At 40.7% G+C, this 12,411-nt stretch overlaps 1 protein-coding gene across 2 annotated transcripts in view; it reads left to right on the top strand.

The window, feature by feature from the left end:
- SPATA5 (spermatogenesis associated 5) overlaps nucleotides 1-2,315 on the top strand; it is a 323,645-nt gene extending 321,330 nt beyond the window's left edge. The window contains exon 16 of one of the 2 annotated variants that reach the window (XM_043486957.1): nucleotides 1,390-2,315. In XM_043486957.1, coding sequence (XP_043342892.1) covers nucleotides 1,390-1,566 — 177 coding nt within the window. In that variant the 3' untranslated portion in view covers nucleotides 1,567-2,315. The remainder of the gene's footprint in view (nucleotides 1-1,389) is intronic. The other variant, XM_043486963.1, reaches the window with a different exon arrangement.
- The last annotated feature ends 10,096 nt before the right edge of the window (nucleotides 2,316-12,411 follow it).

Below are 12,411 nucleotides of genomic sequence, written 5' to 3'. Positions count from 1 at the left end.
GAAAAGCATTAACATGCATAACCACTATAGTCGACTTCAGTGCTCATTAATGAAGCCCAGAACTAACAGTTACATTGTGGTAATTTGACAAAGCCATCTAAATCTATGCATGTTTTTTGAAAGCTCCCTAAACATGCTGCTAAATCCCCTAAAAAGCTACTAAACTGCTTTGGCAGCCATTAGCCCAGCATAAGCAGAGGAGCTCTTTTCAGTAAGTGAACAAACAGAGAAAATATGCTGAATGGCTGGACAAATGTGTTTCAGCTGGCCCTTTCATTTACCGATATAAGGGTGCAGTCAATATCAATCACTGTTTTCCCTGTTGCCCTGAAAATCACAATATCTCTTTTCATCCACCAAGCTCTTTTCACCACAGTAATGTGTCTTTAGAATGACACTGGCATCAGCCCGCTTCCGCTGTCTAAAGTCCAGAGAGCTTAAAACACATTTCAGGATTCAAGACTGGAACCTTCCTCCCTTCCGTTTTCCTACCGCCCACTCTCTCCTCCCTCCGCCAGCATCCCCCACCCCCCCACCCCAGATTCTTTTCAATTCTCCCAGCTTTCCTCGCTGAGTAAACAGAATTCACCTCTCTGTTTTAATGCAGCTCTCCAAAGTAAACGGAGACAACTCTATCTGATATTCCTAAGATTTAAGAACTCATTAAGGAGATGCACATAAAGAAATGCTTTTACATGTCGGTAATAGATCAAAGGTGGAAAGGAATGTGGAAATTCTGTGCTATGACAAGGTGTGCTGATGTGTGGGACCTCGCTCTCCATCGTCTCCTTCCTCGGCCCTGCCCTCATCACTGGTCTCCTCCCACCTCCCCCACCACACGCACGCTCACCCTTTGTCTTCCTGTGACAGAGGTCCATGCTGAAGTGTATGTGTTCAGTCCTGTCCGACTCTTTGCGACCCCATGGACTGTAGCCCACCAGGCTCCTCTGACCATGGAATTTTCCAGGCAAGAATACTGGAGTGGGTTACCATTTCCTTCTCCAGGGCATCTTCCCAAACCAGGACTCGAACCCACGTCTCCTGCATTGCAGGCAAATTCTTCACCACTGAGTCACCTGAGAAGAGGTCTGTGCCTGTACCGTTTCCAGTGCGAGCTCCTAAGCACCAATGCCATAACATAACGTCTGTTTGCCTCCTGGATCTCAGTAGTCAATATGTTGTTTTGAAATGAAAGTGATTACTTCTTATCCTTTTGAAAACTCAAGTGGAATGACTCTCAAAGATCAATGTGGATAAGTTTATAGTTGTAGAGGTTAACCATAGATGAATATCTGAAATGTGAACATTTCTAAAAAACAGTATGATTGTTTTCTTTTTTTTGGTATATTCCTTTTTATCCTGTTTTTGTTTCTGTTTGTTTTGTGTCAGATCATAGCTGTCTGTAGAGAGGCAGCCCTGCTGGCTCTGGAAGAAGACATTGCAGCCAACTGCATCATGAAAAGACACTTTACTCAAGCCCTGAGCACCGTGACACCCAGACTTCCTGAATCATTGAGACGTTTCTATGAAGATTATCAAGAGAAGAGTGGGCTACATACACTCTGAGAGAATATGCACATTCATTATGCTAAAAATCCTTCGTAGAGAAAGATTGTTTCAAAATAGTGTCAAAATAGCCTTTAATAAGCGAAATGTCTGAAATATGTTGACCAGATTGAGGGGCTTCCATTCTTACAGACATTTTAAGTCATATGGTTACAATGAAAATATCCATGAAAATCTCTGGACAAGAGTTAAAATTAGTTTTATCTAGAAATGTGTGCTGAGTTTTAAAAATCAAACTTTTGTATTTTCATTATTGATCTGGTTTATTCCTCCCATGGTGCTTTCCTTTCTTCAGAATCCATTTCAGTGCTTTTCCAAAAAACAGAACTGTGGGCATCAGTTTTATACATGAACATAGAAAATGCATGTGGTTGAAAGCACAGTTTAGAATATTCACAAATCTTTAATTTTGAAGGCCAGCCCATGAAATGGCTAAATGCTCCAGCCAGGCTTATGTGACCTTGTTTCCCATTACATATTTATTCTCATAATTCATACATACATTTTTGGCATTAGCCTTCTTAACCTGTACTCGTGGCAATGAAACAAAGAATTGAGAGTTATTTCATACACTATAATGCCCTTTGAAAGTTTAAAAAATTGAAAATATAAGCTCAGTCCAGGTCTAGAGAAGTACTTGCTTTTTTTTTTTTTTTTCATGAAAATACTATAAATAAACTATATGAGGTGTTCATGTTTTAACTTGTACACATTTCCAGGTTACCAATAAACTTTTTCAGTTCAAAGAAAAACCAACTTGTACTGTTAATCATTTTGTTTTACATTGCATTCTAAATATCTGTGTTTATGCTCCAAATTATTTATCCTTGAGATTTCTTGACACTTTAATACTCCATAAATATCCTTGAAAAAGCTGTTGGAAATTGATTGCTTGACTTCCAGTTCAGAAGCTGGTGATGGGAAAGAATGGCACTTAAACCCAGTCACTGTAGGTCTTTGAAAATTCCCAGAAAGACCATTCAGGTGAGAAATACCTGATTATGAAAATAACAGAGCTATACAGTTTTGTGGTGGTGGATATTCTGAAGTCGTGTTTCAACTGTTTCATCCTTTGACTCTCAAAAGTAGATTTTATAAGAGTTTCTTTGTCAGACTACATTGGTTTACTAGTACATAAAATCACCCAAGGGATGAAGAATTTAGAAATGTGCTATCAAATAAATAGTGGCATGTTGGTACTTAAGTTGAGATTTTAATTAAAATTAATAGTAAAAATTTAGAGGACTTCCCTGGTGGTCCAATGGGTAAAACTCTGCACGCGCAAGGCAGGGGACCCAGGTTCCATCCCTGGTGAGGGAATTAGGTCCCACATGCCACAACTAAGACCCAGCACAGCCAAATAAATAAGTAATTTTTTTTTTAAAGAGAAAGAAAGCAATTTTTAAAGTTTAGTTCATCAGACCTGTTAGCCACATTTCAAGTGTTCAGAGGCCATATGTGACATGTGTCTGCCATATTGGACAGACTAGATTGTAGAACGTTTCCATTGCTCAGAAAGATCTGTTGGACTCTGCTGATTAGAAAATAAGGCTTACACATAGAAATAAATAGAACCTCGAAGTTCCTTTTGTGTTTCCCACTATACCTTTAGTTATTAAGAGACTGTGACTTCTTCAAGAGCTAGGATACAAGAAAATGGGAGAAAAACTTACTCCCAAAGGCCTAACCTGTTGCCGATAAACTACAAACAAGAACAGGAAGCTTGAATCAACACTGAGGCGCTCAGACTGGGAGCTGGGTGCTGGGGGCGGGAGGAAGACAACTGCTACAAGGAGTTTAGATGTTTATGGCCGCACAGACCCTTTAACCCATATGACATTGAAGTTGTGACTGGGCCTCATACATAATGTTCAGATCTTTAGAGACCAACACCTTGAGTGTAAGAACAGACTAACATCCTCCCACAAGCCAGGGAGACCACAGGGAACTTCTCTTGACTTGGTCTGTGCTTTGAATTAAAAAGCTAAAATCCTGCTTGTTGTAGTTTAGTTGTTAAGTTGTGTCCAACTCTGCAAGCCCCTGGACTGCAGCCCACCAGACTCCTCTGTCCATGGGAAGAATAAGAATACTTTCCAGGCAAGAATAAGAATACTGGAGTGGGTTGCCATTTCCTTCTCCAGGGGATATATCTTCCCAACCCAGGGACTGAACCTGTGTCTCCTGCATTGGCAGGCAGATTCTTTACCACTGAGCCACCAGGGAAACCCCAAAACCCTGCTTACAGAGTTTATAATCCCAAAGGGCCCGTGGGGCCGCCACACTCTCCTGGTGGAGTATAAATTGGTACAGCCACTTCAGAAAGCTACTAGCATAACTAGTAATGTTGAAAACCCTATAATCCCAATGGTTCTCCCAAGTGTATAACTCAGAGCAAGTTATTCAACAAGGTAATGAATGTGAAAATCATATTATCATTAATTGTAAGTAGTAAGAAACTGGAAGCAATCTTACTATCCATCAGTAAGAGAAAGAATTTCTATGAAATACTCATACAATGCAGTACCTATGGCAGTAAAATAAAATAGCTGCATGTAAAACAGTAATCTCAAAAAGAATGTTTCGGAAGGATACTTAATATTTAAAGTTTTAAGGCATGCAAGATAATATATTGTTTAAGGGGACGTGTAGTAGAACACTGCATGAATGGAAACCAAACACTAAGTATTGGAGAAGAACTTCCTTAGAGGAGAAAAGTTGAAATGTTTCATATCTTAAACTGACTGATGGGAATACAGATCCTGATTGTAATACAATCTGTAATTTTTGTATACCTAAATATTTTATGATTTTTAAAAGATGACCTTAAATTGACATGTTTTGATGCAAGAGCAAAATGCACCTATAGCCATGTTCTGCATTCTAACCAACATCATAATCATAAATTCACCCCATTCCATGGACTTCCAATGCAACCCACCACATTTCTGGAAAATCAGGAGTACCAGGCATGATGGAATAAAATGCAGACAAGTAGATAAGGATCAGGTTTTTAGGACCCAGGAAACAAATGGAAAGAATTTGGTTTTTTTCCTATTAGCTTTTTTTAATTTCTAATTTTATTGAGATATGACATACAGCACTGTATAAGTTTAAGGTATACAGACAGCATAATGATTTGACTTACATCATGTAATGATGACCACAATCAGTTTAGTAAACCTCCATCTTCTCAAACTGATCCAAAATTAAATATAAAAACTATTTTTTCCTTGTGAATTTGGAAGAAATTTGTTGGTCAAAGTTAGTATTTAGGTGCTACACGTCTTGCAGTGGGTGGGAGAAATTAAATCTCAGAGTCAGTCCATGGCACTGTGATCATACAAAGAGGTAGAATTTAAGGCTTTTAAGAGATGTTAGATCACTACATCTTTAGTCGATTCCAAACCAATTTTTTTTTTTTTAATATCTTTAGGTAGCTAACAATTGCCGTTGAAAAGGCAATGATTGTCCTTTACTTGAAGTTTGTGCCTTTTCTACAGCAGTGACAGTAAAGGTCTGAGTCGCAAAAAGGAGCAGGTCAGGTATCACTGGTGAGAGTTTACCTAGCTTTATCTGTACAACAATTTGACTTCTCATTCCAGAGTCTCACGTTTATAGATTTAAAATGGTGTATGATCCTATTATTTTGGATTGTTTGTGATTGAATACACAATACAATTCATGGAAATTTTAAGTTCAACAAGGAAAGAAAATGCCCAGCTTCCTATCTAAGGATAACTTAGTTTTTGGACATCTGTTTGGTCAAAAGTATTTCACTGGTTCAGATTCCTTCCAGGATTTGGAGATACTCACATTGACACTTTTTGCAACATTCCAAGGGACTTCAGTTTGTATAGTGAAACTAATATTTCCTTCTAATAACAAAACTTAGAAGAATGGCTTTTAAGTTCTTTGCAAGCAAGAAAATTTATTTGTAAGTTTAATACCAACCACCCTAACCTAGCTTGAAAAGTATTCAGGTCTGTGCTATTTCTAATGCATAAAACAGATTCTAAAAATAATATAAAAACTTTCCATTTTGGAAAAATAATTATTGAATTTTATAGAAAAACAAACCTGAGTATCTGTTTCATTTGTCTTAAGCAGGAGAAGGCTATAGAAAAGGTGTTCAAAAGATAAAATAAAATAATGTCCCTGGCCTGTTGTTACTTCAGTCCTTGAATGTGAGGTTGTTAGAGTCTTGGTTCATTTTGTTGTGTTTTCCCGAGTCCTTCCTTTAAAGATGAGCACCCACCAGAGCACTTTTTGAAATTATATATGCACTGATTTAACAATAGTTTCCAAATATGGTCCATGTAGAAATTCTAGTTCTCCAAATTGCTTTACTTTCCATTTTCATTATGCCAGTTGTGTGCATGGATAGACTTTAACCTCTATGTCAGATATACCCCCGTAACTTGTATCTTTGGAGAACAGAATTCACTAGCAGATTTAAGCAGAAAGAGATAAGTTACAAGTTTTTTAATAGTCTACAAAATCATTGCAAAACATGTAGATTCTTCTTTCAAGACTTGGCCACGGGCTTCCCTTGCGGCTCGGTGGTAAAGAATCAGCTTGCCAGGGCAGGCGACATGGGTTCACTCTGTGATCTGGGAAGATGCCCCATGCTGCTGTGTGCACAGCACACCCCTTCACTAGCTACATATCAAAGTCTTTAAAAGAAGTACCTTTTAAAAATGATTACTCAAGATCAAATAGGAATTTAGCATATTAACAGATCAGAGTAGAAAACAATACTCAGTTTTATGGGATTCATTCATTTTTTTTTTTAAAGTAAAGATAACATTAACATGCTAAAAACAGTAATCCTAAACCAATGGCCACTAACATAATTAAATGTCGGAAACTAGATCAGTTGTTCATCTTTATTGCTTGAGTGCTAGCCAATGAAGGCATACTTGGAAATAGAGTAAAAACCCCAAGATAATTCACTGAGAGATGATTATGTAACTAGTATGGCTTCAGATTTCACTGACTGTTAACAACAAAATAAGGTCACATTTTCTTTTATACCCAAATTATGTCTTCATCCTCCGATAACCAAAAGTCCATCTACTCATTCTGCCTCTTCAAATACTCTCTGGGACTCTCCTATTCATATATTTCAATATTTGTTAAGTACATAATGGCAGAAGCTTAACACCAGCTCCACTGTCCACTCACCCCCCCATCCCCTCTGAGTCACTTCCCACCCCTGGGCCCCTGCTGCTGGCTTCCAATGAGCTCCCCAGGTCACCACTGCTCTTTCCTATCTCCTCCCTAGTTTAGACAGTGACCTTACCTCGACTTCCCCCAGTACATAGGCTAATACTAGGCTGTGATTTTTTTTTTTTTAAGTAATAACAAAAAAACAATGAAAACATTTTAAGTTCATGTTGGATATCAGGTCTCCTAGAGTCTATATGTGTCTTCCTCTGTGGCATATGTTCTCTTTCTTCTACCCTGTTGAAAGATCAATTGAGGCTTCCTTAGTTGTTCAGACAGTAAAGAATGTGCCTGCAAAGCAGGAGACCCAGATTCCATCCCTGGGTCAGGAAGATCCCCTGGAGAGGGGCATGGCAACCCACTCCAGTATTCTTGGACAGAGGAGGCTGGTGGGCCACAGTCCATGGGGTCGCTAAAGAGTTGGCACTCAAGCAGCAGTTCTTGAGTGACCTTTAAGGAAGCTACGTCAATAGAGGAATGAATACAGGTTAATGGTGGTTACACTATGTTACACACTTCATGTGGTTTTTTCCCAAAGAAGTTTTAATTTAGTGTGTCCATTAAGATCTTTTCATCCAACCCCAAATCCAGCCTTCTAAACGTGGCTTTGTGGTGCTGAGACTGTTCCTTGGCAAACCACAGTACTTCTTTGCCACCTGATGCTGTAGCTTTGCCGGTAGGAGGCCCTAGAGGAAGACTGCGAGGCTAGAATAGAAGATGGGACTTGTTGCTTTCTGTTTCCTGTGGGTACGGTGTCTGCCCTGCCTGTTTCCAGAACATTACCTGATTACAGTTGTTGTTGTTGTTTTTTAACCCCAACTGTGGCAGTTCCTTCCCACAACAGTTGAGTCCAACATTTGCAAATACAGCCTCATTGGCTCTTCCTTCCCGAAGAGATGCTGGCACTGGGAGAATGTTTTGTGGGCATATAGAGTCTAAGGATATTAGACCAAGGAGGTTTCATGTAACACTGGATTGAGCTCAGGGTATGATACAGGTTCATTTAGCACAGATTCTGGATTAAATAGGTTTGTTAAGCTGCAAGTGGCTGTCATGCTTGTTTATTTTACGTGTTTACTTGTACATTGTCTCTGTTGTCTCCAGATGCTTCACGGATGTGGGGATTCTTCTCTGTTTTGCTCACTGTTGTATTCTCCCCAGTCTCCATTGTAAGTGAAGAAAAACATTTTTGGCTTCTGTGATAAATTAAAGAAAAAAATAATAACTTCCTTTTTAATTTGCATGTGTGCTCACTCAATTGCTCAGTCGTGTGGGACTCTGCGACCCCACAGACTGTAGCCCACCAGGCTCCTCCGTCCATGGGATTCTCCAGGCAAGAGTACTGGAGTGGATAGCCATGCCTGGAGTCAGGATCTTCCTGACTCAGGGACAGAACCCGTGTCTACTGCGGCTCCTGAATTGAATCATTACTGCTGAGCCACCAGGGAAGCCCATTTAATTTGCATAGTTACAGACACACACACACAGACACACAGACACACACACACACACACACACACACACGTGTGTGTGTGCTTGCTCTCTTGTGCTTGCTCTCCTCTGTAGAACATCTCAGTAGAAATAATTCAGAAAATTTTACGAGCGTGATTGAATGAATGCAAAAGAGCCTATTGGCTGAGAGTCAAAGGACAATAGTTCACCATTTCAGCTGCTGCTACTGAGCTTTCTGAGGTTCTGTCAGGAGAGAAATCTGGTCCTTTGTCTCCTGTATTCACCTGTAACCAACCGTTCACCACATTATCTCTCCATGTCGCTCCCATTTTAGTAATAAAATATCTAGTAAAAACTAGGAGGTAGAATCATTCAAGTCGATATGTAAATGTTAACACTCGTTTTTAAACATTTCACAATGGCCCACGCTTTTGGGAAATCTTGAGATTTTTGATAGGTTTTCTCACAAAAAGTTGATGTACTCCCCCCCAAAAATTACAGTGACGTTTTAGCACAGAGCCAGCTTGTGCCAACCCAGAGAACAGTAAGGATTTTTTCCAGTGGCTTCTGGGATAATCTGTACTGTTTGCCTCTTAGGGCAGGTTAGAGTTCACCATCACAGGGCATATCAGACCTGGAATTACAGGAGTCACAGCTTGGAACCACAGGATTTTGTTCAACACTCTGGGCAGAAATTGTCATTGCTGCCCTGGGTCAGGCTCCTCTGGCTTCAGAGAAGATAAGGCCCACATGTCTTCCCCCGCCTCCCCGTCCCTGGAAGGTCAGTGGAGGTGGACACCGCCAAGCAACTTGTACCACAGTTCACATCTTTCTTTCATGTTTCCTTTCAACAAGTTTCACTCTTTACTGTGGTCCTAACTGGCCAGCCCTAGTGGACTCCAGGTACATTCCATTAGAAAGTGCACTGGGGAAGAAGGCAAAAGAATTCTGGCAAAATCACAGAATGTGGATAATAATATACCAATTGCAATGGAACACTCATGCATCTCATGGGGTGCTGTGAGAACCAATTAATGTTTGTAAAGGCCTTTGAGTTCCTCGGAGGAAAGGTGCCACCAGAGCGCTAAGCATTATTGTGAAGGGATTATGTGCACAAATACAATACCAGGAGCCAGGATATTACTAAAAATAAAGCAGAACTTTCTGTGAGGAAGGTAAGGAAGGAAATGCCTCACTGAAAAAGGCTTAACTGTCTTTTAATACAAATGCTTAGGCTACCGGGTAATGGAACAGCAAATCTGAGATTCTATTCTAGGTGAAGGATTATGTTTTCTCGGCATTGTCAAGGTGCTGGGGAACAAAACAAAGTGACTGCTTTACCCCAAAGGAGGTTCAAGTCTTTGAAAAAGAGATTAAGAGGATGTTTGGCTATTGCCCTGTGTCCATCCAGGAGGAAAAAGGCAACAGAAAAGCAAATGTTTGTTTGCTTTTGGGGGGAAGGGGTTTAAAAAGTCGGAAGAAAGGAGACTGCTTCAAATTTTATGGTGACTCCCAATAAATCCAATGATGAGGATTAAAGCTTGTTAGACGCCGAAATAACACTTTTCGTTTGCTACTTTCTCAAACAAGTGCTTCAACATCTATGTTTGAAATAGCCAAGGTAGTATCTTCTTGCTTGAACATTTACAAAAAATGGTCACATTAACTCTAAAAACAAACAAAAACCCTCTACTTTGTCCATGATATAAGTAAAGCAGGCTATATTTATGGATTGGGTCATATAGTGTTTTCAAAGCCCTCATTAGGCACTGGGTTCATAAAATTCACAGCAGAAATGGGGATGAAAACCCTGTCTCCTCCCAACCCCTCTTTCTGACCCTTTCCTTCTCCTCCACCTGCTTATTTTATAACAAGGCCTCCGGAGTCTGAAGCAGATTAGCAAACAAATAAATCCTTTAATGTCATGGAATACTTTCTGCAGCATAAATGGGATTAATCTGCCAACCCAGCAAATTCTACATTTCAAATACCTCAGCTGCATTAATAAGCCACTCTGCCAACCCCCTAATTTATGGCACAAAGGTCATTTTATTTTAATGTTTGCCCTGGTTAGACTTTCTTTCTCCTTTCTTCCCTCCCTTTCCATCTCCCGCTCTGTTGTTTTCCACCTTTGAAAATGTCCTGTACGCAGCTTTCAGACAAGCATCAAAGAGCACAAATAATAACCTGTGGTTCCCAGAGAAGCCGGAAGAGTGAAAGAAGGTGGGGCATGAGCCGCCCTCCACCAGCCCCAGAATTTCCCACAGCAGCCTCTGTGCTGGACAGCATTGGGCTGAGGGAGGCCTGGACGTCATGGCCAAACACAGGCACTCTCTGGCCCCGGAACCTTGTTTCCGCAAATTTTACTGGAATAATAAAGAAAAGCCGGGCTGGTTCTGTAAACTCTACTCAGACATTTTAAGAACTGCAAATGGGTGGAGTTTTGTATGAATGGAGAAGGCAGGCCGCCTGATCTCTGAGCTCAGAAGGTATCTCCAAGTGCCATTGAATTCAATGACTTGCTCAAGGTCACAAAGCAAGAGGGTCAAGCGGGTGGTTTATAGTCACTGGTTCTTCCGCCTGCCTGAGCCAGCCTGTTCCCACCCAACCACACTGCTTCCCTGAGGAAAGGATCACCACACTGCTCTCACTCAGGAACCTGAAGGGGAAAAGGCTATTTTGGGGTTATTTACTCAAAAGCCATTGGGTATATTCTGAGTCATATTAACATTTCCCTTTACTCACCCTTTGAAACCCGAACACCATGAGTCACTATTCTGTCCTCTTGGTTAATGACTGAAGGGAAATGCTTCATTTTAAGAAGTAGGGCCTCCTGGCTGTCGTGGATATGTTTCTGAGAATCACAATGGACAAAGATGTGATGAATGGTGAGGCCATAAGATCCATGCAGCTGTGAACCGCAAAGTCCTCATGGCAGGTGAGCCAGAGAGACTCCTCCTTGCTGAAATACACAGTGTCCATCAGGCCTTTAAGCTAAAATAGTAGGAACAATGGGGTAAGGAAGAGCAAGAACGTAAGCATGTTTCTCAAGAACAGTCATGACATCAGGACCTTTCATTGTAAGACAGCAAAGGAGCTTAACAAACGAAGTACAGCAACTTTCCACACAATGGATGAGTCTTAGCAACAGGATACTGAGTGAAAAAGAGGGTCCCCAAAGATCACATGACACCCTTTATATAGGTTAAAGCATGGTTTTAAAACCATGAGCAGTTTAGGAATACAATACAACTACACAGAAGGAAAAATAAGGAGTTAATGGGCTCAGGATTCAAGATGATGGTGGGGAGGAGGGACGTGATGCTAGTTGGGAAATGTATGAGTAGATATGAGTTATTTTCTGATCCTGTTTTCCTTTGGGAGATGGGTTCATAGATGCTAAGTATTTACATAATATATTTACATGTTATTTACATACCTAGGATTTAGCAGGTACATCATTTATACTAATACTTGCATGTGTGCGAGCTAAGTCACTTGTCATGTCCAACTCTTTGCAACTGCATGGACTGTAGCCTGCCAGGCTCCTCTGTCCATGGGGATTCTCCAGGCAAGAATACTGGTGTGGGTTGCCATGCCCTCCTCCAGGGGATCTTTCCGACTGGAACCCAGGGATTGAACCCACGTCTCTTACGTCTCCTGCATTGGCAGGTGGGTTCTTTACCATTAGCACAACCTGGGAAGCCCCTCCCCACTGATAACCACCAGTTTGTTCTCTATGTCTGTGAATCTGTTTCTGTTTTGTCATATATATTCCTTCGTTTTGCCTTTCAGATTCCACATATAAGTAATGAGTATTTATCTTTCTCTGTCTGATTTCTCCCACTAAATTTAATGTTCTCTAGGTCATCCATGTAGCTGCAAATGGCATTATTTTATTCTTTTTTATGGCTGAGTCATATCCATTTCTTTATCCATCTTCTTTATCCATTCATCTGTTGCTGGGCACTTATGTTGCTCCCATGTCTTGGCTCAGAGAAGGCAATGGCACCCCACTCCAGTACTCTTGCCTGGAAAATCCCATGGACAGAGGAGCCTGGTGGGCTGCAGTCCATGGAGTCACTAAGAGTTGGACGTGACTGAGCGACTTCACTTTCACTTTTCACTTCCATGCATTGGAGAAGAAAATGGCAACCCACTCCAGTG

Source organism: Cervus canadensis, chromosome 1 (assembly GCF_019320065.1).
Source record: "Cervus canadensis isolate Bull #8, Minnesota chromosome 1, ASM1932006v1, whole genome shotgun sequence".
Lineage (NCBI taxonomy): Eukaryota > Metazoa > Chordata > Mammalia > Artiodactyla > Cervidae > Cervus > Cervus canadensis.
Note: the sequence above shows the minus strand (reverse complement) of the source record. Positions and strands in the feature narration are given on the sequence as shown.